The sequence below is a fragment of the Cydia strobilella genome, chromosome 1 (genome assembly GCF_947568885.1).
Source record: "Cydia strobilella chromosome 1, ilCydStro3.1, whole genome shotgun sequence".
Lineage (NCBI taxonomy): Eukaryota > Metazoa > Arthropoda > Insecta > Lepidoptera > Tortricidae > Cydia > Cydia strobilella.
This window is the reverse complement of record NC_086041.1, coordinates 8,428,209-8,452,505: the sequence shown is the minus strand read 5'-3', so window position 1 is coordinate 8,452,505 and position 24,297 is coordinate 8,428,209. Positions and strand designations below refer to the sequence as shown.

General features: G+C 40.7%; 1 protein-coding gene across 6 annotated transcripts; it reads left to right on the top strand.

The window, feature by feature from the left end:
• Positions 1 to 874: 874 nt before the first annotated feature.
• On the top strand, positions 875 to 24,135 carry LOC134740528 (SAFB-like transcription modulator). 6 transcript variants are annotated; one of them, XM_063673072.1, is made up of 17 exons: positions 875 to 1,123; positions 1,272 to 1,694; positions 2,101 to 2,128; positions 2,798 to 2,915; positions 3,440 to 3,474; positions 3,555 to 3,700; positions 3,897 to 4,014; positions 4,118 to 4,251; positions 4,338 to 4,451; positions 4,628 to 4,705; positions 10,487 to 10,647; positions 18,423 to 18,536; positions 18,739 to 18,865; positions 19,845 to 19,971; positions 20,642 to 20,863; positions 21,902 to 22,108; positions 23,609 to 24,135. In XM_063673072.1, exons 1-16 carry the CDS (start codon positions 1,004 to 1,006, stop codon positions 22,078 to 22,080), a joined length of 2,244 nt encoding a protein of 747 aa, XP_063529142.1. In that variant the 5' UTR covers positions 875 to 1,003; the 3' UTR covers positions 22,081 to 22,108; positions 23,609 to 24,135. The 6 variants fall into 6 exon arrangements, with proteins under 6 accessions (XP_063529142.1, XP_063529126.1, XP_063529134.1 ...); XM_063673056.1 differs by having other exon boundaries at positions 19,845 to 19,986; XM_063673064.1 differs by having other exon boundaries at positions 18,739 to 18,871.
• Positions 24,136 to 24,297: the final 162 nt, after the last annotated feature.

The following is a 24,297-nucleotide window of genomic DNA, read 5'->3' as shown; positions in this document are numbered from 1 at the left end:
TAAAATAGGTATGTGAGAGACAAATCTTCCTAGGCCTGATCTTTTTTCTACGTCACACTCGCAGCATAATGTAACTGCGACATTAATTTAGTACGAACTATTGACGAAATATTTTTTTATTGGAGAAATATGGCTATTTAGTTTTTATTCTGATCGATTAACAAAATATGTATTTCATTTACTTGCCTGCTGATTCCATGATAATTATTAAGTTGTATGAACGTATGAAATAATTACAAATTTTTCTGGCCCGCGATTTAATTTTATGTAAATAAATTTAGATAATAGATATATCTACAACTTTTTTTATTGATAAACATTAAAAACAAGAATCTAATCACATGACTGACACCACACTTCTGTTCTTGAAGTCCGGTCCGGTTTCGGTTTACATCAGTTTACATTCGCGTGCGAGCATAGAAGATTCATGCGAGCCACGAGCCGAGCCGCGAGCCGCGCCTGACGAGACCTCCTCTCCTGTAGGTTTATATCCAAAGAGTATATAACCACTACGTTTTATATCCTCCTAGCTACTTAGTCTGGCGAGCTTAATGGTTGTAACACATCATCGCACCGCACCAAGGTCACGCTTTCTCGCTCTTACTTATGGGTGCGTCGCACAATGACCTTGGTGCGGTGCGACGGTGAAGCGATAGCGACGTTACATGTAAAGGTCCCTCCACACTCATGCGCGAAGCCGCGAACGTGAGTGTGGAGTCGATTTCGCTGATTAGCGAACTAGCGCCGCGATTCGCGCACGAGTGTGGAGGGCCCTTAAGGTCGCAGTCCGGTACACTGTTTGTTAGCCTATTACTGTGTCTACATTGGCTACTTAAACACAACACGTGGCAACATTACATTTTCGGATACGCCGACACGCCGCCATTTTCTTTTAAGAAAATTGAAGCGAGTGGGGAAGCTCGTATGTTCTTGTTATTCTGTGGAATATTGTTGCTGAAATAACTGATTTACCATCTATTATTAGAAGCTGTCCAAAAATAATATGTCCGACCGAAAGCGTTTACTTGACGATCTAAGAGTAATAGATTTACGTGCCGAGTTGGAGAAGCGTAACCTAGATAAGAGTGGTGTACGCGGTGTACTCATCACGCGTTTATCAAAGGTAGACCATTATCTTTAATTCTATCCAATCGTACTATTTAACATTTGCAAAGTATTGTGGTGGTAACAGTGATTACGGTCGCTCTATAGTTTTGACTACTAAGAATAATTTGCAGATTGAATACTACAACAAGTCTTGTTTGTTATAGCATTTAAAGGATGAGGGTCATGATCCCTTAACATTCAAATTTGACCTGAGTACACCCGAGGGCAAAACTCCATCGAAGAGGACGCGACGTTCGGAGAGCACGGTGGAACAAGAGGCTGAAGAAACGCCCGCCATGGAAGATATGATTGTTCAAGATGATGCAGGAGAGGAGGATGACACCGAATCGCAAGATAACCATACAAAGCCTGCTACCGAGGAGAAGACACAGGAAACTATGGATGTTGATGGGACAGAAAAAATCAACAGAAAACGTGAAAATAATGAAGAACCTGAAACATCTCCACCCAAAAAACCCTGCACAGACAATATACAAAATGAGGAAGAGGACCAAAAAGCTGAAAACAATTTGGAGGAGGATAGCATAAATTTGGACCTTGGAGAAGATGAACTGTTGAATGAAGAGGTACGGTTTTATTTCTTTCGGGTCACTGTCACCTTACCCTCAGTAGCCCCTAAACTAACTAATGGCTTCCTGATGGAAATAGATTAACTGAGCCAATGGTTATCGTCAAAGCTATGACCGTGTATTTATTCTAGTCACTTGTAAATAGAAGTTGTACTAGGCAGACATTTGTTAAATTTTGCAGTTAAATATATTTTGGTTCATATGGAGTTCTCTTTATTTTTTTAACTGTCATAGAAGTCTAACATGTAAAATGGTTGTACGACTTTCCATGTCAATTGTCCAATCCAATTTTAGGATTGGTCAACTTGAACAAAGCTATAAATCTATTCTAACTGTAAATTGTTTGGAGTCTGGCCAAGAATGTATCTGCAGCTGTTTTCTATATGTTATTTACTTGTTTCAGACGGATTCTACTGCAAAGCTCAAAAAAGGTAAGTTTTAGGCATAGTTAGACTCCCCAGTCCCATTGATAAGTGAAAACTATTCTGTGTATTGAAAGCTCGGTGAAATTGTTATTTGTGTTTAAACTTATTGTTTAATTATTTAATATGCTGAGGATTATAAATATTTAACTATTGCAAATACTTGTGGAGTGCTGCTGTCTTCAAGAATGGAGATGACTGACAATGGAGAAAAAACTCAGATTGTATAAATTGGAGGCACCACAATAGAGAACTTGCTGCTGGTTATCACCACAAAATAAAACAAGCATTTTATAGGATGAGGACCCAACAGTTCAGACAATGCCAGTGATCAACATACTCCTTCAGCTAATATCCTAATGTTAAAGTCATGGTTCTTCTTCTCATGTCACAAATCAAGACATAATTCACATGCCTTGCAGTGTACAAAACTTATGTTCAACATACATAGAGCTCCAACTTCACTCTGGTGCTCAATCCATCCCTAGGGACAGTGGTGCTAATATAGAATCAAGTTTTCAGGTCAAAATGAAATAACTTTTCCCATTATGAAGAAATGTGAAGAGAATCATCTTGCTACTTTTGACCTGAGTGAAGATAGAAAGCTCGCAGGGCGGGTCGCTCCTAACGAGCGGCCCGCGCTGCCCCTGGCGACGACTGACTCGTGTACTGGCGTAGATGACGGCGCGAGTGAGGAGCCCGCTCCGAGCGACGAGGCTGCACCAGCGCCTGCTGCCGCTCCGAGCGAGGCCGCCGTCGATGACCAACAAGTAAACTCCGAAGCCGCCGCCACTAGGTTGGTGAATGCCGAATGGCCGTCGCGACGCCGCCCCGCGCATCTATATTCTCCGATTCGAACGATTGATACTCTAGTACGTTATCGCTACAAAGTTTTGCACCAAACACGTGTCGTCGTGTGGCGCCAACTGTGAGGGTCCTTGACTGGTCGGCGATGACGCTGCATCTCCGATGTCTTTGGATTGGACGACTGTTTCGTGTGTGCGACGAGCTTGCGCTTTCTGCGACTTCAAGCCCCTGCTACCGAAGAGGACATCAAGAAGATAGTTACAATAAGAGGGCGCTGCTGCGGCGCATCATTGAAGGCGTACCCAGGCCCCCAGCTCGCTTCGCTCCAGTCACCGAGAGGAGTAATAATGGTGCAAAACTTTGTAGTTGATTGGGTGTGACGCAATGTAACGACTTCTCGCGCTTCATTTTTACTTGACTGCAAATTACACCTATTACAATCGTGATCGCAATTTGTTCATGTTCTAATTTTTAAGGTTTACAAGTTTACTGATCTTTCTTTTTGTTTTTCAGCAATGACTGCAATAAATCGGATAAGGAAGCTAAAGGTGAATTTAACTATAATGAAGTAATTATTTACAAATTTAGTGAAGGGTCATCATTTATTAATAAATGTCTTATTTTGCAGAGGGTCAGGACAAGGATGGCGAGGGTGACAAAAAGGAGAAGAAGGACGATGGCAAAGAGGGCGGCGCGCGCAACCTGTGGGTCAGCGGCCTGTCGGGCGACACGCGCGCCAAGGACCTCAAGCAACTCTGCAGCAAGCATGGGAAGGTAAAGTGCATCTCCTTGATGCATTTTATGAAAGCAAAGATGAAGCAAAGCTATGACCCTTGTTTAGACTTAAGGCGGAACACGGCTATTTATTATGGCCACAATCAATTTCAAGGTTTATAACAAACGAAAATCAATAAAAATGTAAAAGGTATTCATTTATTATCCTTTATACAAAATACAATGACATTTGCAGGTAATTGGAGCAAAAGTGGTTACAAATGCTCGGACCCCAGGCTCGCGTTGCTACGGCTACGTCACTATGGCTAGTGCCCAGGACGCTGAAAACTGTATCAAGAACTTACATAGAACTGGTCAGTGTCACTATGCCTTTTTTATCATTATTATTTGTATTTGAAAGGAACATTTTCATCATTTGAATTTTTCTATTTTTCTTTTGTTATTTTAAATCTACAGAGTTGCATGGACGAATGATCTCTGTCGAAAAGGCTAAGTCTGAATCAGAATCATCGTCTCGGAGGCAGCCGACAAGACCGGACCGCAGATCGAGCAAGGATCGTAAAGATGACTCGAAAGATAAGGAAAACGAGGTAGCGTTCATAAAAATGTCGAACACAATAATTTTGCATAAAGAAAACACACATTTCGTGATCTTGACAAAATTAAATTTTTATAGGATGGCAAGGAGGGTAATGAAAAGAGCACTGAAAAAGTAAAAAAAGACGGAGAGGTGTCAGGTGAAGAGAGCACCAAATCAGAAACGCGCGACAAGGCAGACCAAAAAGACAAAGTAAGATACTAACAAACAAAATACATTTATTCATAACTATTCTCCATATATTTAATTATTAACGTTAATATGCTCTCATCAGCTCTTTCGTATGATAGAAACATCAAAATGAGGTGTGACAGAAATGATTATGTAGAATAGCCTTTTAAAAGTTAAGTCAAAAACTTTGTTAACAGGAAAAAGCCAAACGCAGCACCAGAAGTCGAGAAAGAAGAAGGTCACCAAGGGAAGTCCTTTCGTTTTCCAAGATATGGGTAAGTGAAAACAATTAAACGTTATTATTTGTTGTTGTTTTATTTTTAGACATTTTAACTGGCACGTGTGACGCGCGACCTATCGATCGATTGGTTTGTAGGACAAAATACCAAAGTTTTTGTGTCTACTTTACGAACTTAACACGCGTAAATACCACTACCGGAGCGATATGATATCCATAATTCCATACTAATATTATAAATGGGAAAGTGTGTCTGTTTGTTACCTTCACGCTTAAATCGCTGAACCGATTTAATTGAAATTTGGTATAGGAGGACATAGCATAGTTTTTAACCCGGAAAGCTTCCCAGAAGTGAGATAATTTTACAGTGAACCAATTGATAAACAGTTCAATATTGAGAGATGTACAGAAATTCAAGTACGTAAAATAATAAAGTCGTTAATAAGAAACGAATGCAAGCGGACACGATGGTACGACGATAGATATGATTCGCCTAACGCTGGACGTCACTCTGCCTATAATAACCCATATTATTAATACATCTATCGCAATCGCAACCAATACTTTCCCAGAGTTTTGGAAACTTGCCAGGGTTAAACCGATCCCAAAATCAAGTAGGATTGAAGTGTAGGATCTACGGCCGATAAGTATTCTCCCTGTACTCTATAAAGTTATAGAAAAAAGAATCGTGTGCGAGCAACTATCCAAATACCTGGAGGAAAATAACGTACTACCACACATACAATCTGGTTTCCGCAGTAAACATGGAACGGCTACAGCCATGGCAAAGGTCACAGATGACATTATTGCTGCATCTGATAAGGGAATGAGTTCTATTCTGGTGTTATTGGACTTCTCGCGAGCTTTCGACTGCCTCAACCCAACATTACTCATATCTAAGATGGCACATTATGGAGTATCTCCATCGTCCTGCAAATGGTTCCAATCATTTCTCATGGGCCGTAAGCAATATATTGAAATAGAAGGGGATCAAGGAGAGATGGTGAGATCAAAAACGCGCATAATCGTCCGTGGTACACCCCAGGGATCAATTTTAAGCCCATTACTCTTTACTTTGTATACAGCCGATTTAATCAAAAATCTTAAGTACTGCAGTGCACACCTATATGCGGACGATACCCAAATCTATCACTCCTTTTCACCAAGCAACCTCGAGAACTCTGTGGGTATAATGAATGAAGACTTGAAAACAGTAGCTGTGGTCGCGAAAAAACAATCTCGTTATAAATCCTACAAAATCGCAGTTTCTAGTAGTGGGGAACAAATGGCAATGTTTAAAAATCAAGGAACAAAGTCCGAGGATTACAATCGGAACCGAAACAATACCCCGTGTAGAGAAAGCACAGAATTTAGACATAATAATGGATGAACAGCTTCGGTACATAGAGCACGTTAACTTCAAAATTAGAAATGCTTTCTATCGGCTTGAAGTACTATAGGGGATTCGTAAGTATCTTTCTGTAAAAGTCAGGAAAATCCTGGCTGAATCTCTAATACTTTCCCAATTCAATTACGCGGACATAGTATATGGGCCGAGACTCCTGGTACGGCTGGTACAGACGAAAAAGTCCATAGAGCGTGTACAAAATGCGTGTGTTCGATTTTGCTACGACGTTCCCAAAAGACCGCATATCACCCCGTTCTTAAACGAAAGAAACCAGCTCAATATGGACAACAGGAGAAAACTGCACCTAGCCTGCGCGGTTTGGAAAGTATTTTAGTTTCAGAGACCTTGTTACCTGTTTGAGAAACTAAAATGGGCCAATGATACTAAAATTGAGAAACTAAAATGGCATTATGATTATGATACACGCAGCAAATCGCTAAGGAGATGCACGAAACTTGCGATACCTACACACAAGACGGCATTCTTTAAATTTGCTGCTGCAAAGATTTGGAATGACCTGCCGCCACCCATACGTGAACCGATGGGACTATTAAAATACAGGCGGTTAGTCAATAATACATTATGATACAAGTGTGCTAAGTTGGTCATTACACACGAGGCAATAAGAAAGCCGATGTGTGTAATGACCAATGCACACGCGTTTCATACGACGTTTTTCAACACACTTGCGAGAAAAAAAAGAAACTCATATTAATCAAATTTTAATAGTTAAAACAGTTAGTATTGTGTGTTGCATCTGTCATACTGCCGGCCGCCCCTCGCCCCGGCCGCGGGCGTGCCGGCCGGGCCGCGCACTGCGCAGGCGGTCGGGCGCGCCGGTGCCCGCCAGTCTGACCAATTAAAGAAGGCTCCATTTCCATGCATATTATTAGCAATCAGTTACCTTCTTAACTCAGTCGGATAATATAATGAAAAAGCACGAGTGGAATAATACACTGAAAGAGCACGCGTGTTTAATATCTAGGATTATGAGCCAAAAATCGGTGGTATAAAAACGTCGTTTTGAGCAAGTGTGTTAAAAAATGTATTTACTTGATATCAAAGATAGATATAACTCCGTAATAGATAGATACAGTCTAAGGAAAAAACGTGCCTCGAAAATCAAGAAAATTTGATTCTCGTTCAGAGGGCGCTACTAGTTTTGGCCTACAGTCGTATAGATGGCGTTGACGGTTTCGTTTGTTATTTAACAATTTTAACGCATATCAATGAAAGAACATGGGTCATAATCATAAAAATAATTAATGCAAATAAAAAAAATCATTTATCTATATTTAAATACATTCTATCGTATTTTTATAAATCTTCATTTTCAGTTTTAAAGTGTGTCGACAGATGGCAGTGAATTTACTGGGGTTACAAAATTTACTATGACAGTACCGCTCTAGTATAAGTTACTCTATGCTTGATATGCAGATGCAGAGCAAATCTTTTTCACCCTCCTAAAGACTTGACAAAATTTGGCAGACAATTGACACTTACATACATTCGCACGCTTAACTTATCCACACCGATACATACACACACAAGTTTTTTTTATATATATTTTAAACTAGCTGTTGCCCGCGACTTCGTACGCGTGGATTTGTATGTTTGTCTTTCACAAACACTTTCACAAATTTCAAGCCCCTAACTGAAATAAATTGTTTTCGATATAATTTCAAGGCGTACTGTCAAGTAATTTACACGAGCAGTCTATGGGTCAACTATACTCAAAAGGCATACAACGCCCTTCGAATCCAATATAACGACGCCTTCAGGATGCTGTTGGGACTGCCTCGTTACTGCAGCGCTTCAGGGATGTGCGCCGCGGTACGAACTGACGACTTCTATGCCATCAGGCGTAAGCGAATAGCGTCTCTGTTGTGTCGGGTTCGGGGCAGTCACAACAGTATACTCAAGAACATAGCATACAGGGTGGATTACCTAGTCGGCTCATAAGTTCTGTCATATACATAGTATCAAATAAAATCAAAAGTTTAAGTTTATTCCGTATAATTTGTACAGCGTTTGAAAGCTTATAAACTAGAGAATTTAAATGTATAACATTTATTCAAAATGACCGCCATAATTATCTACACAGGCTTGAAGTCTTCGTGGCCAGTCGTCAATGGATTCACGCACCACTTTCATGTCGATATTGGCCACTGCCGTAGCAAGAGATTTTTTCAGCGAGTCTAGATTTGCATGAGGTTTTGAGCACACCTTTTCCTCTGAATACTGCCATATTTTATAGTCTAAAGGATTAAGATCTGGGCTAGAGGAGGGCCAATCTTCATGCCGTATAAAGTCGATTTTATTGGAGGCGAGCCAGGCTTGTGTAGACTTTGCCTTATGGGCTGGAGCAGAGTCCTGCTGGAAAACCCAATGCTGGTTTAGAAACATCTTATGGGATAGTGGTTTCACAATATTAGTCAACACCGTGTCTTGGTACACTTTGGCACTAGTTTTTACTCCTTTCTCACAAAAATGCATACTAGTGACGCCCGCATAAGAAACTCCCAGCCAAACCATCACAGATGAAGGGTGATGACCTCTTTGAATACGGGGAATGCTATTAGACACTTCTTTACTGTTGCGAGCGTACACTCTATCATTTTGTTTATTACAGTTTTCTTCTATGTCAAAAATTTTCTCGTCCGAAAACAGTATACAACGGTGCTTATTTTTAGCGTACTTCTTCAATAAAGCTTTAGATCTTTTAAGCCTTAAAGCTTTAAGCCGACCATTGAGAAGATGGCCAGTTTTTCGTTTATAAGCACGAAGTCTCAGGTCTTGATTAAGCACTCTTTTCACCGTGTTTTTGCTCAAACCCATCTGGAGGGCCATAACTTTTTGTTTCCTAGCGGGATTTCTGGCAATGCGTGCCCTAATTGCTTGTACAACCGCTGGAGTCCTAGCTGTACGCGGACGACCGCTTCTTTTCTTGTCATTTAAACTAGAGACCTCACTGTATCTTTCTATGGTACGATACACAAATCTTAGAGAGAATTTTAAATTTTCAAGTAGCTTAAAAATTTTAGTCGGCGAGTGACCACAACGATATAGTGCAATTATTGCGGTACGGCTATCTTTAAGCGTCCACTCCATGTTGAAGAAAACAGAAAATTGCAAAATTATACTACTCAAATATTTAATAAAGATTCGAAATTCAAATGCAGAACGGTTTTTGTTTTAGGAGTTCCAAATTTAAATTTTAAAGGCCAGTGACTGAACTTATGAGCCGACTAGGTATACATGTACCTTCCTGAAATTTTGGATTGAACTAAGTGTAAATAATTAAATAATGTAGTAGTAGTTAAGTAACTAACGTAGTCATAAGCCAAACTAACAATAGGGAAGGCGGCTGAAAGCTAATTGTAAATGGCGCCACTAGAGTTTGAGACAAGAAAATTTATAACTTAAAAAATATATTTGTATTTAATAAACCAATGTTTAATAAAACTTCATAATTAAACTCTCTGTATAAGTATTAAGCTTTGTATCTAACGCCAAGAAACTGTCGGATAAAGTTTCAAACCCATTCAAATAAAAAAGTTTTGTTTTGACAGGAGCATGTAGGTTATTTTCATGTACGTAATAATCGTCTGTTTAACGCGATATAATGGATTCTCATGCAAAATAAGGACGTCTGACTGTAACCCCTTCTTAGTGGATACTAACGTTATAAAATCTACCCACTGTGAAAAATTCAGCTCTCTAGGTCCAACGGTTTGGGCTGGGCGTTGATTTAAGTGAGTCAGTCAGTCAGTCAGGACTTTTACGTTTATATATATATATTATATATATGTATGTATATATATATTATATATATATATACATACATATATATATTTTTTTCTGATTCTGATAATTGAAGCATCGCCTGATAATTTATGTCAGCGTTATGCTCAAATAGAATGATGACCTTTACACTTTAGTGTTACAATATGTATTAGACAATTATACAAGCCTTCTCAATCAATTATAACGCCTTGATAAATCAAGGCGTTATAATTGTCTCTCAAATAAAGAAGTTTGTATAGGGAATAAATTAAAAGCTGATTGGATAAATACAAAATACAAATCGTTTATTTACCAAATATTTTACAAATTGACATCACAGGTTTAACTTAACAAAAAAGAAGCCACCCAAATTACTAATTCCAACAACGTCGCGGGCAAAACCTAGTAAACTATAAAAGAAAAAAGAAGCTACGAGACTCTTTTTCTTTTGCAGTTCTCATGCTCGTAAAGTTCTACTTTAAAGCGGGATTTACATTACGAAATTAGTGTCATGCATGTTGAAATCAGTTTCGCGAAAGTAGTTTCGTGATATAATTATCTATTTCTTCCTTATCCCTTTTTGTAAAACTGTTAATTCAAACTGTAAGTGTGTGTGTCATGCAGAAAGAGCGCGACGTGGCACGCGCTCGCGAGCGATCCCGCGCGGCGCGCGAGGAGGAGCGGCGGCGGCGCGCGGCCGAGGACGCGCTGCGCGAGCGCGAGCGCCGCCAGCGCCAGGAGAAGCACCGCCTCGAGCTGGAGCGCGAGAAGCTGCGCGCCGAGAGGTCTGTACTCCCGACCCGGCTCTTGTAAATAGTTACGAGAGCAAAGTTATTTTACATCTCGTGTTTTTTAAGTCCCTCGCTACGCTAAAGATTCTACCTTAGAATCACTCGCTTCGCTCGTGATTCAATTATAGAATCTATCGCTTTCTCGGGACTCAAAATAAACACTCGCAAGAAAAACCAACTTTCCTCTCTTGTTGCACACATAATTTTTCACCTCAGTAGTGAGAACATATTAAAGGTTAAAATGTATTTCGAATTACACAGAATAAACAGAAAAAAAAAGTATTATAATATGTACAATACTATAAGATACGATACGAGACCGGACCGGACCGTACCGTACCGTACCGTAGTATGAAGTTCATGGCCTTCACTAAATTAAAAAGCTACATTGTTTCACTCCCTGGAGTGAGGAAAGTCGCACTTTCCTCACTCCAGGGAGTGACGAAAGTAGGCTTGTTCGAGCTGCTGAGGTGAAAATATAATTGAGTTATTATATGCTTTCAGACAAACAAATTAAGAGGCCTTATTCCTACAAACGAGCGTATTTTGCAAAATGCTTCCTTTTTCATTCAACATTACGACGTAACTATTAGTATTTATTCAAAAACTGTTAACGTTCTGAAATAATCATTTCCTAAACTAGCGGCTGAAATAATTAAAGTTTGCATTTTCTCTTTTTAAACCTAAAATAAATGAGTTTTTCTGGAAGTATTTTTCAAAATTTGCAGTGAAAGGTGTCGTTTCGGTTGCCAATTTTGCAGTAAACATGAATCATTTGGTACATGAATGATTACAATTCAATTCACCATATCTTGTACGAGGGGCTAAAATGATTGAAAATCAAAGATTCATTTAAAAAAAATGATAAAATACCTTCCGAGTTTTCTTCATTTTTTCGGTGAAAACAGGGTCGCATTATATTTTTTTATCGCAAATTGTACTTATATTTTGCCCTCAAAATAATGTAATAGCAAACTCTAACTTTATGTGAACCCATAAAAAAATAATCATAACTATAGGACCTATTTTACCGTAAATTTAAATATTTTTAAAAGACCTATAAATCACGCTGCACCGACACTGCGCGCTCAGTCTCCGCCGGGCGCGCTTAGGGGACGGACCTGTGCTCGATCGTCAGGCGTTTGTTTCGTTCGTAATCAACGAGCTAGTTCCGAGAAGTGGTGTATACTGCGATTAGAAAATCTTGATCCTTAGGTGATCAATGTCATCATAGGTACATTTTATAGCACAAATATTAAATTTTTTCGCCTAGGTGATCGGGTCTGTTCAGGGTGTCTAGCCAAGATGCCAACCGTTTAGGTACCTATAGTTTACATTAAAACCAAATCTGAAGCTGGCCTCTGGATGGGTAGTAGAAACGGGTTCCGTATGTCTTTCCCTTTCCAGATGACCAAGGTGCCTAGCCAAGATGCCAACCGTGTAGGTACCTATAGTTTACATTAAAACCAAATCTGTAGCTGGCCTCTGGATGGGTAGTAGAAACGGGTTCCGTATGTCTTTCCCTTTCCAGATGACCAAGGTGCCTAGCCAAGATGCCAACCGTTTAGGTACCTATAGTTTACATTAAAACCAAATCTGTAGCTGGCCTCTAAAATGGGTCGTAGAAACGCGTTCCTTGTATCTTTCGCTTTCTAGATGACCAGGGTGCCTAGCCAAGATGCCAACCGTTTAGGTACCTATAGTTTACATTAAAACCAAATCTGTAGCTGGCCTCTGAATGGGTAGTAGAAACGGGTTCCGTATGTCTTTCCCTTTCCAGATGACCAAGGTGCCTAGCCAAGATGCCAACCGTTTAGGTACCTAGAATATAATTTACATTAAAACCAAATCTGTAGCTGGCCTCTAAAATGGGTCGTAGAAACGCGTTCCTTGTATCTTTCGCTTTCTAGATGACCAGGGTGCCTAGCCAAGATGCCAACCGTTTAGGTACCTATAGTTTACATTAAAACCAAATCTGTAGCTGGCCTCTGGATGGGTAGTAGAAACGGGTTCCGTATGTTTTTCCCTTTCCAGATGACCAAGGTGCCTAGCCAAGATGCCAACCGTGTAGGTACCTATAGTTTACATTAAAACCAAATCTGTAGCTGGCCTCTGGATGGGTAGTAGAAACGGGTTCCGTATGTCTTTCCCTTTCCAGATGACCAAGGTGCCTAGCCAAGATGCCAACCGTTTAGGTATCTATAATATAATTTACATTAAAACCAAATCTGTAGCTGGCCTCTAAAATGGGTAGTAGAAACGCGTTCCTTATGTATTTCGCTTTCCAGATGACCAGGGTGCCTAGCCAAAATGCCAACCGTTTAGGTACCTATAGTCTACATTAAAACCAAATCTGTAGCTGGCCTCTGAATGGGTAGTAGAATCGCGTTCCGTATGTGTTTCGCTTTGCAGATGACCAGGGTGCCTAGCCAAGATGCCAACTGTTTACGTTCCGTAGCGAACGAAACGCAACCGTCTCTGTCGCACTAATATGGAAGAGTGATAGAGAGCGATTACCCTATCGTTCGCTGCGGAACCAACGACTGGCATCTTGGCTAGGCACCCAGGTTAAGGTACCTATAGTTTACATTAAAACCAAATCTATAACTGGCCACTGTAATGGGTAATAGAAACGCGTTCCGTATGTGTTTCGCTTTGCAGATGACCAGGGTGCCTAGCCAAGATGCCAACTGTTTACGCTCCGTAGCGAACGAAACGCAACCGTCTCTGTCGCACTAATATGGAAGAGTGATAGAGAGAGATTACCCTATCGTTTGCTGCGGAACGAACGACTGGCATCTTGGCTAGGCACCCAGGTGTACCTATTATAGTTTACGTTAAAACCAAATCTATAGCTGGCCACTGTAATGGGTAATAGAAACGCGTTCCGTATGTGTTTCGTTTTGCAGATGACCAGGGTGCCTAGCCAAGATGCCAACCGTTTACGCTCCGTAGCGAACGAATCGCAACCGTCTCTGTCGCACTAATATGGAAGAGTGATAGAGAGAAATTACCCTATCGTTCGCTACGGAACGAACGACTGGCATCTTGGCTAGGTACTCTGATTATCTGGAAAGCAAAACACATGCGAAACGCGTTTCTATTACCCATTTCAGTGGCCAGCTACAGATTTGGTTTTAAGTGGTTTTAACGTAAACTGTAGGTACTAAACCCGAGTGCCTAGCCAAGATTCCAGTCGTTCGTTCCGAAGCGAACAATAGCGTAATCTCTCTCTATCACTCTTCAATATTAGTGCGACAGAGACAGTTACGCTTCGTTTGCTACGGAGCATAAACGGTTGGCATCTTGGCTAGGCACCCTGGTCATTTGGAAAATGAAAGACATACGGATCGCGTTTCTATTACCCATTTCAGAGGCCAGCTGCAGATTTGGTTTTAATGTAAACTATATTTAAGTACCTAAACGGTTGGCATCTTGGCTAGGCACCCTGGTCATCTCTGGGTACAAGTATGTATATGTTCTTAACATAATAAACTGAAATTACTACTACCATGCATATAAAATAAAATAAAAGAGTGGCTATAACAATAAAAATAATGTTACTTGCTATTGAAATCTACAAAGATCAAGATTATTCTTCTCTGCGTTCAAAACGCGTTATAGTTGCCGGCGCTCGCGTACCGCGCGTCAACGCCATCTATTGAGTGTTATTTCGTGAAATCGATGAACGCTCCAGGGAATAAGGGCTCTTAATAAAGTTTTCAAACCCGTGTGGCATGATACATCTAGGTGTACTCTTTAAAATTCACCACTCTCCCCTCCCCTCCACCTGACGCTCGACCCCCCCACCTTGAAATGTGGCCCCGTTGGTGGTTTTTTGACATTCTCACGATAACTATAATAGATATCAAAAAAGTGTCAAGGACAGAATTAATGCTCATTAAATTTGGAACAAAAGAGGCTTTATGTGTTTTTGTACAAGTTGAACGGTATTCAAGCTATAAGTACTTGTATTAACTTAAAATAACAAAATAACCATACTACGTACGTTTGACGACGTGCATTATATTTTCAAAACGGCTAGACGGATTTTAATGAAATATACCTAAAATTCACCGCAGTGAAGCCAGCTATCAAACAAAAAAAACACATTAAAATCGGTTCATCTGTTTCGGCGCTACGAGGTCACAGGTAGACACACAAATACCAAAGACATAATTCAGGGAAATTAGCTGAAATTACGGCATTATTAATGGAAGACTTTTTTCAATTTGAAATATTGAGATGTGTACATTATAGACCAAAGTTATTTTTCATCAAACCTCCCCACCCCTCCCCCCTCTGCGTGACCCCCCACACAGCAAAGGGCCCGAAACGCGGTTTTTCTAAATTTTTAAGGAAACCGTTCAAGATACAGAAAAAGTGTGTAGAAACGAAATGATCCCTAATAAATTTGCTATCAATCTCTTATACACACTATAGTGCTATCACTTATAGTTTTTGTGCAATCTGTCACCAAACATGCATTTTTTTTTAGAATTTAACGTTTTTTTCATTTCTAAGATAACTTTTCGTAAAAAAACTTACGATATCGCCAAATTTAGTTTGCTTTTGCGAATATCGTTATTAACCACTTGTCTGTATATGAAACGAAAGATAGATATAACTCCGTAATAGATGGATACAGTCTAAGGAAAAAACGTGCCTCGAAAATCACGAAAATTTGATTCTCGATCAGAGGGCGCCACTAGTTTTGGCCTAGTCTCGTATAGAGGGCGTTGACGGTTTTGTTTGTTATTTATAATTTTAACGCATATCAATGGAAGAACATGGGTCAAAATGATATAAAAATAATTAATGCAAATAAAAAAATCATTTATCCATATTTAAATACATTTTAACGTATTTTTATAAATCTTCATTTTTAGTTTTAAAGTATGTCGATAGATGGCAGTGAATTTACAGCGGTTACAAAATTTACTATGACAGTACCGCTCTATCTAATTATATCCTCATTGATGAAACGAATCCTGACCGAGTTTTATACAGCATAACCGAGGGTGACCCCACGATTATTTTATTACCCGGTGGTAATATAAACACATACTATGTATATTTTTATTAATATTTTTTAAATATTATAATATAAATATTTTTGTTTTCTGTTGTTTTTTTCTTGTTCTTGACATTCGACAAAACCTAGGTTGGCCCTAGCCATGTATACATTGACATCTCTTTTTTTGTGACATTTGTTTTATTTATTTATTTTATATTCTATTATTTGATTTCTGTTCTAATCATAAGTTGACGATCTTTTAGTGAAAGCCTTTGTTTTATCCCTTTTTGTAAAATACTGTGCCTTTTTCTTTAAGAAATAAATATATCTAATCTAATCTATCTATAACGATAATGTATGTGTATAGATATATTCGGTGACTAAAAATATTTGAAGACGATGTATTTTCAAAATGGCATAACTTCGTCAAATGAAGGAGTTTAAGAATAAGTAATACTTCATTTTAAAGAGCATATTAACTATTTACTAAAAGCAAAATCGTAAGTTTTTCTTAAGAAAAGTTATCTTAGAAATGAAAAAAAAAAAAGTTTAATTCTAAAAAATTTGCTTCTTTGGTGATAGGTTGCACAAAAACTATAAGTGATACCACTATTATAGTGTATATAAGAGATTGATAGCAAATTTATTAGGGATCATTTCGTTTCTACACACTTTTTCTGTATCGTGAACGGTTTCCTTAAAAATTTAGAAAAACCGCGTTTCGGGCCCTTTGCTGTGTGGGGGTCACGCAGAGGGGGGAGGGGTGGGGAGGTTTGATGAAAAATAACTTTGGTCTATAATGTACACATCTCAATATTCCAAATTGAAAAAAGTCTTCCATTAATAATGCCGTAATTTCAGCTAATTTCCCTGAATTATGTCTTAAGTATTTGTGTGTCTACCTGTGACCTCGTAGCGCCGAAACAGGTGAACCGATTTTAATGTGTTTTTTTTTGTTTGATAGCTGGCTTCACTGCGGTGAATTTTAGGTATATTTCATTAAAATCCGTCTAGCCGTTTTGAAAATATAATGCACGTCGTCAAACGAGTATGATTATTTTGTTATTTTAAGGTTATACAAGTACTTATAGCTTGAATACCGGCCAATTTGTACAAAAACACATAAAGATAAAAGATATTTATTCGTGACGATCACAACACAAGTACGAACATGTACAGACAACAACAGCAAGAAAAGAAGAAATCATCAAGTGTGCATTGCGTCACGAAGTGAACCCAACTCAGCATAATGGGGCATTTCACGTCAAGCGGGAAGCAAAAACATTGTCAGGTTCTGGAATTTGTTCATAGTTGGATTAATTGGACCTATATGTGAACTAAAAAATTTGGCATCATTACTTTTTAGGGTTCCTTACCCAAAGGGTAAAAACGGGACCCTATTACTAAGACTTCGCTGTCCGTCTGTCTGTCACCAGGCTGTATCTCAGGAACCGTGATAGCTAGACAGTTGAAATTTTTACAGATGATGTATTTCTGTTGCCGCTATAACAACAAATACTAAAAACAGAATAATATAAATATTTGAATGGGGCTCCCATACAACAAACGTGATTTTTTTTTCCGTAAGGGTACGGAACCCTTCGTGCGCGAGTCCGACTCGCACTTGGCCAGTTTTTTAATATATTGCTTCATTAAAAATTTATACGCATTTAAAAAAACTACAAAATTTGAGGAACGCATTTTTTAAAAATTATTATTGCAATTCTTTCAATGGATTTAATAATAACTAAATAGTGATTATTTGAGAATATTAGTTGATTTCCTAGAAAATTAATAAAATCGTTTTTTTTTATTTTATTTTTTCATATAACAAACCGGAAGTTAGTATTAAATATCTTTTTTCCAACTTCGCATTTTTTTATTTTCACACAATTATAGTTTTCGTGAGAATGTCAAAAAACCACCAACGGGGACACATTTCAAGGTGGGTGGGGGGGGAGGGTCGAGCGTCAGGTGGAGGGGAGGGGAGAGTGGTGAATTTTAATGAGTTTACATCTAGGTGTATCATGCCACACAGGTTTGAAAACTTTATTAATTTGTTTCATTTTCCCATACATTGCTTACATAGAATAACTCAATTAATAACTACTTACCGGATCATGAATTCAAAGTAAGTACTAGGCTTCAAATGTGCTTAGAAATGTTAAAATAGTTTCTGTTTTTGTAGTGTTTGGCTAGTATAAAAATTCCTGCACCCAAAACCCCAAGGTATGCTTATTACTGACTCATCATCATCTTTGTAGCGTTGTCCTGGTATTTTTGCTGGGGTAGACTGGGGTCCGCTCGGCGACCTGGGGCTGATTGCATTACAACTTGTAACTGATAATATTAGCAAAAGTCTTTTTCTAATCAAAGGAATTGGAAAGAGACTTCCGCTAATATTATTAGTTACAAGTAGTTACGCAATCGGCCCCTGATGGCAAAAATTGGCACATGAGAGTTGACACCGACCTGAACGGGAAACTAATCCCTTTAGTACCGTTACCAATTTTTAGTTACCAAACGGTACTAAAGGAACTAATTGTTATTGGGTTTACACAGGTTGCCTCACGGTGTTTCGCTTCACCGAAATATGATTATTAAACATACTACAACTAGGCTACCAATACTTTCCCCTGCGTGCCCCTATCCGATTCTTATCGTTGTCACTATTTTTGTATAACTTGAATTCGGAAACAGCGATATCTAAAACGCAATTTGGGGTTACATTAATAGTTACGTTTGATAACAGGGAAAAGATTGAGCGCGAGAAGAATGAGTTGCTGCGGCTCGAGCGCGAGCGGCACCGGCTGGAGCGCGAGAAACTCGAACTCGAACGGCTCGAGCTCAAACGCGCGCAACTGCGGTGAGTATGCTAACAAAAATAAGATAAAAACAATAGCTGGGCTACCTATACAGTTTGACTCGAGAAATCATCCGTTCGCATTTTTATGTCCACTATCGGTCGTTACGCATGTCGCATGTACAGTAAACCATACTAATGTGCGCCTCCTGAGCACAACATTCCCTCTCATAATTAAAACTTCGTACCTATTCGTGTTTCATAGCCTGGAGGAGGAGCGGCGCAAGCGCGGCTACGAGAGTAGCGCTGCCTACCGTAAGACCGCCGCCAGCCCGCCGCCCGACAACTACGAGCGCGAGCCGCGCCACAAGCGACCGCCGCCGCCGCCCATGGTCAGTGTAAGTTGCTCGACACCCACCGTCTCTGTCTCGACTGTCGCTGTCTCGCTCTACCGCGAGACGGCCGCCAGCCCGCCGCCCGACAACTACGAGTGCGAGCCGCGCCACAAGCGACCGCCGCCGCCGCCCATGGTCAGTGTAAGTTGCTCGACACCCACCGTCTCTGTCTCAACTGTCGCTGTCTCGCTCTACCGCGAGACGGCCGCCAGCCCGCCGCCCGACAACTACGAGTGCGAGCCGCGCCACAAGCGACCGCCGCCGCCGCCCATGGTCAGTGTAAGTTGCTCGACACCCACCGTCTCTGTCTCAACTGTCGCTGTCTCGCTCTACCGCGAGACGGCCGCCAGCCCGCCGCCCGACAACTACGAGCGCGAGCCGCGCCACAAGCGACCGCCGCCGCCGCCCATGGTCAGTGTAAGTTGCTCGACACCCACCGTCTCTGTCTCAACTGTCGCTGTCTCGCTCTACCGCGAGACGGCCGCCAGCCCGCCGCCCGACAACTACGAGCGCGAGCCGCGCCACAAGCGACCGCCGCCGCCGCCCATGGTCAGTGTAAGTTGCTCGACACCCACCGTCTCTGTCTCGACTGTCGCTGTCTCGCTCTACCGCGAGACGGCCGCCAGCCCGCCGCCCGACACCTACGAGTGCGAGCCGCGCCACAAGCGGCCGCCGCCGCCGCCGCCCATGGTCAGTGCAAGTTGCTCGACAACCACCGTCTCTGTCTCGACTGTCGCTGTCTCGCTCAACCGCGAGACGGCCGCCAGCCCGCCGCCCGACAACTACGAGCGCGAGCCGCGCCACAAGCGGCCGCCGCCGCCGCCCATGGTCAGTGCAAGTTGCTCGACACCCACCGTCTCTGTCTCGACTGTCGCTGTCTCCCTCTACCGCAATAATAATAATAAACAAATTGTATGTAGATGTAAATTTTAATAAACATTAGTGTCCTGTAATGTTGACGATGTTTTTTCCGCAGTCATCAAGCCGAGGCCAGTTCGAGGCGCCGCCGCCGCCGCGGTTCGAGATGCCGGCGAGCTACGACCGCTCCGACAAGCGCGACCGCGACCGCGACTACAAGCGGGACTACCCGAGACACGTCGCTGGTAATAGACCTATATGTATGTCGTTCATTTTATTTTACTATTCAATTTGTCCCGTTTATCGCATGCGGAGTTGATCACATAGTAAAAATTATTTAGAGCTGCATATTCAGCTGACACAGTTTGATAAAGTGGAGTGCTTATACTAGTTACCTACACAACTTCAACCCTTATAAAATGAATAAAAAATCTGCTTTAAACTTTCACGATTTTTACTCATTATTATTTACAACGACGGGACTTAATCGCGTAAAATAAGTTTTAAATTTACCTCCGACGTTTCGAGGACGGCGTTGTCCCCGTGGTCTCGGAGAAGACTGGCTAAAGTTGACATAAACATCTTCTAGGCGCGCGAGTTTTTCGAACTACCCGCACTTGGTCTTGTTTATTAACTTGAACGTTTTACGCGATTAAGTCCCGTCGTTGTAAATAATAATGAAAAAATCTGCTGTTAAAATGACAAAAGTCCCATTTCACTAGGGTTTTTTTTTTTACTTACCGATGTCTCAGCATTTCTAGAGTACTAGGTTCGTCCATCTGATCGTTCGCGGCAAACATCTTAAGCGTCAAATTGCACACTGACGACCGGCAGGCACACGTTCTGTCATACAAAACTTATAAAGAACAGTCACGACACGAAAGATAAAGATCCCTCCCCCTCCTGCACCCGCAGCCGGCAGCATGAAGTACCCGAACGGCAGCTCGGAGGAGGCGCAGGCGCAGGCGCGACAGCCGCTGCCGCCGGGCACGCGCGCCAAGGAGCCGGCGCGCTACGAGGCGCGCGGCGAGCGCTCCTACCGCCCCGAGCCGCCCGCCAAGCCCGACGCGCACCCGCACCAGCGCGCCTGGCCGCACTCCCACGCCCGCTACCCCGACCCGCAGCCGCCCGCCAAAGGTACGCCAAACGAGAGTACGAGATTATGTTTCTAATACATATTCCGTCTTGATAATATTCCAGATGTTTAAAACCGTGTTTCCATTTTGCTGCGAGCGTGAGACGTAAACTGACATAAAGATAAGATAACGCGCGGTAAAGTTTGCTATACATTATATTTAATACTCGTCTCCGGAGCCGATCGCGAGCGTTCAACCGATTCACGTTCTACAATTTTTCTCAGATTGATTTTAAAAGTCCACTGTGGCCTACCAATCTGGCCTCCGGTGACGAACGACTCCCAGAATAATGAATCTACTTAATAGGGATAGCATATCAGTATAACGATAATTGAAAGAGTTTCTCGTTCTCAAAACTGCACTCGCGGCAATTTTCTACTTGCAGAAATAAGTATTGGTTTTGTGAAGCGAGCATTAGTACATTACGATACAAGTGCGAAAAATAGGAAATTCGAAACGAGTGGCGATAAATTAAAACACGACCGCAGGGAGTGTTTTAAATCGACACGAGTTGCGAATTACCTATTCAAACGTGTATCGTACAACGTTTTACAGTACATATGGCCCTTTAAACTTTCGACATATGCACGAAAAGTGCTATTTGACGCACTAGTGCGAGAACGTAGCACCATATGTACTGTAAAGGTATTAAGATACAAGTGCGGAAAGTAGTAATTCGCAACTCAGGTCGATTTTAAACACTCCCTTCGGTCGTGTTTTAATTTATCACCACTCGTTGCGAATTTCCTACTTTCCGCACTTGTATCGTAAAATAGTTATTATTTAGATATACATTTTAATTCGAGAAGGGGATCATGCCGGGAAAATACATCAGACAGAGATCTTATAAAGCGATTTAACTTTAGCTTGTCACAAACAACTGTAGTTTTTATAGTACAGTCAACATAAAATGCATAATTACATTACATCCATATTTCCATGGTAACAAAGGTGGGTGTCGGCCGTCACTATCGGTGGGATGCCAAGTACAGTATAAGCTAAGCTAGTATGCCATAACGAAGACGTCCGTGCCCCTCAGGCGGCAGCAGCAGTGGAGGCGGCGGCGGCAGCGGCGGCGGCGGCGGCGAGGCGTGGTCGGGCGAGGCGCGCTACAGCGCCTACGAGCAGCGCTACCCGCCCGCCTACCAGCCGCCCCCGCCCGGCGCCGCCTACCCCGACCGCTACGCGCAGCCGGCCCGCGACTACCGCAAGTACTGAACCCTCCACGCCCACGATCTCGCCCACGGTGAGCGCCCAGCGCCCCACGCCCCGAGTCACCTGTCTCTTTTATAACAAAGATAGATATAACTCCGTAATAGATAGATACAGTCTAAGGAAAAAATGTGCCTCGAAAATCAAGAAAATTTGATTCTCGTTCAGAGGGCGCTACTAGTTTTGGCCTACAGTCGTATAGATGGCGTTGACGGTTTCGTTTGTTATTTAACAATTTTAACGCATATCAGTGAAAGAACATGGGTCAAAATCATAAAAATAATTAATGCAAATAAAAAAAATCATTTATCTATATTTAAATACATTATATCGTATTTTTATAAATCTTCATTTTTAGTTTTAAAGTGTGTCGACAGATGGCAGTGAACTTACTGGGGTTACAAATTTTACTATGACAGTACCGCTCTAGTATAAGTTACTCTATGTTTATAATAACCTCGAAACGTGGACGCCTGGACGGCGATATCGAGTCGGCAAAGTAGTGTCGGTAGGAACTCTTAGTCTTTCGAGTCTAAATTGTATAGAGTTTTTACGAGACTGTGCTAAAAAACTTCCAAGTTGTTGTCATTCCCGAGTCTAGTGTTTTTTTTTTAAGGTGCGGTAGGTTCAGAAAATGGAGTTGTTTTAAAAGTCGTAGCTCTTTGTTTTGGATCACAATACGGCTGTCATAAATTTTATTTGTAATCTTAAGGCCTTTCTCGAGGGACTTATCCATTCGAATCCTGAGTTCTTGACTTTCGCTCGATAGAAAAGATCACGAATCTATAGTTGGTCAAGCAAATCTTGTCAGTAGAAAAATGCGCGAAATTCAAAATTTGTCGCCTTTTTCTACTGACAAGATTTGCTTGATTGGTCAAAATCAAATCAAATTATGCACAAAAGCTAAAAACATGAAAATTAGGTCTAAAAATCGAGACTTACAATTGATATTATAATAAGATAAATTTACTGTTGCATATAAACATTAATTTCTCCGTAACTATTTTAATTTTATACTTGCACCGGTAAAATTGATTTATATTTTTGATCAGTTTAAAGCAGTTTTCTGAAACACTAATCGACATATAATTATTTATTAGCACTCGTATACTACTATTTATACTGTTTGTAATGTAACTTCATTAAAAATTTGGTGGTAACTACTGGGAAAAAATCCCACCTGTACCCAGTGGTAACTAGGAAAACATTCCCAGTTGTTCCCATTGGGTACAGGTGGGAAAAAATCCCAGTTGTTACCACTGTAGCCCTAGCATATAATTGTCGCGACAGTATCTCGCGGCCAGATAGACTACCCGTCTTTTTCTATGTTATTAATAGAGGGACGGGTAGTCTATCTCGCCGCGAGATACTGTCGCGACAATCATGTGCTAGCCCGGCTGGTACCAATTTATGGGTACAGCTGAAAATAACCCAATGTGACTAACATAATTTCGATTTTACACACTGTTTTCAGCCGATTATATATTTTTTACGTATAGAAATAAATTATTTTTATTTGCAAATTTTGTTGCAGGTAAAGGACATTCTCTGAAGCAGACAGTTTAATTTAGCAACATCGGACTTCTTTATGTGAGATGTATAACAAACGATTATTAATGTAATCAGCTCCAAATATTATATTGTGGACTTTTGACTCTTGTGTGTTAATAATTGTTTTTAATAGTAGATGTGAAAATGTTTTTATAATTTACAAAAACCGCTTAGTTATGATGCTATGCTTTGAACAACTGCGGTGGTTCGTGATTATGAGAAGTGAGGAACCATGATGTTGACTTACTTAAAACATTTATATGAGTGTTTTCTCAAAGTACAAAAATGTGCATCCTGAAATTTCATGTTGGACTTACAAGCACTGAATTTGAATAAAGTTGTTTGTAAATGTATCAGTAAATACACAATAAAATATTTATGTATGGGGTGCTTGGTGGTGATGCCACAAATCTTGAATGTATATCATTTACACTAATTATCTGTGTTACAGAGAATTTTAAACTTGTAAGTATATATCATGAAAAATAATAAAACAACTATGTAAGGAAATATTGTAGTTTATTTCAAAATAAAAGTATTACCTTAATAATAAGCATCAATCGAAGACATTTTGAATTTAAACATACTTGTATGTACCTATATTAACATATAAAACAAATTTAAACGGTATACTTTCTCGAAATTTTATTTCAGATCGCTTTGCTAAATTAA

Excerpts from the sequence above, each read along its gene's own strand:
- LOC134740528 (XM_063673040.1), top strand. The coding sequence starts at position 1,004 with ATGTCCGACCGAAAGCGTTTACTTGACGATCTAAGAGTAATAGATTTA. Across the intron at positions 1,695-2,100 it reads ATGAACTGTTGAATGAAGAG|ACGGATTCTACTGCAAAGCT; the intron begins GTACGGTTTTAT and ends TACTTGTTTCAG. Across the intron at positions 3,475-3,554 it reads ATCGGATAAGGAAGCTAAAG|AGGGTCAGGACAAGGATGGC; the intron begins GTGAATTTAACT and ends CTTATTTTGCAG.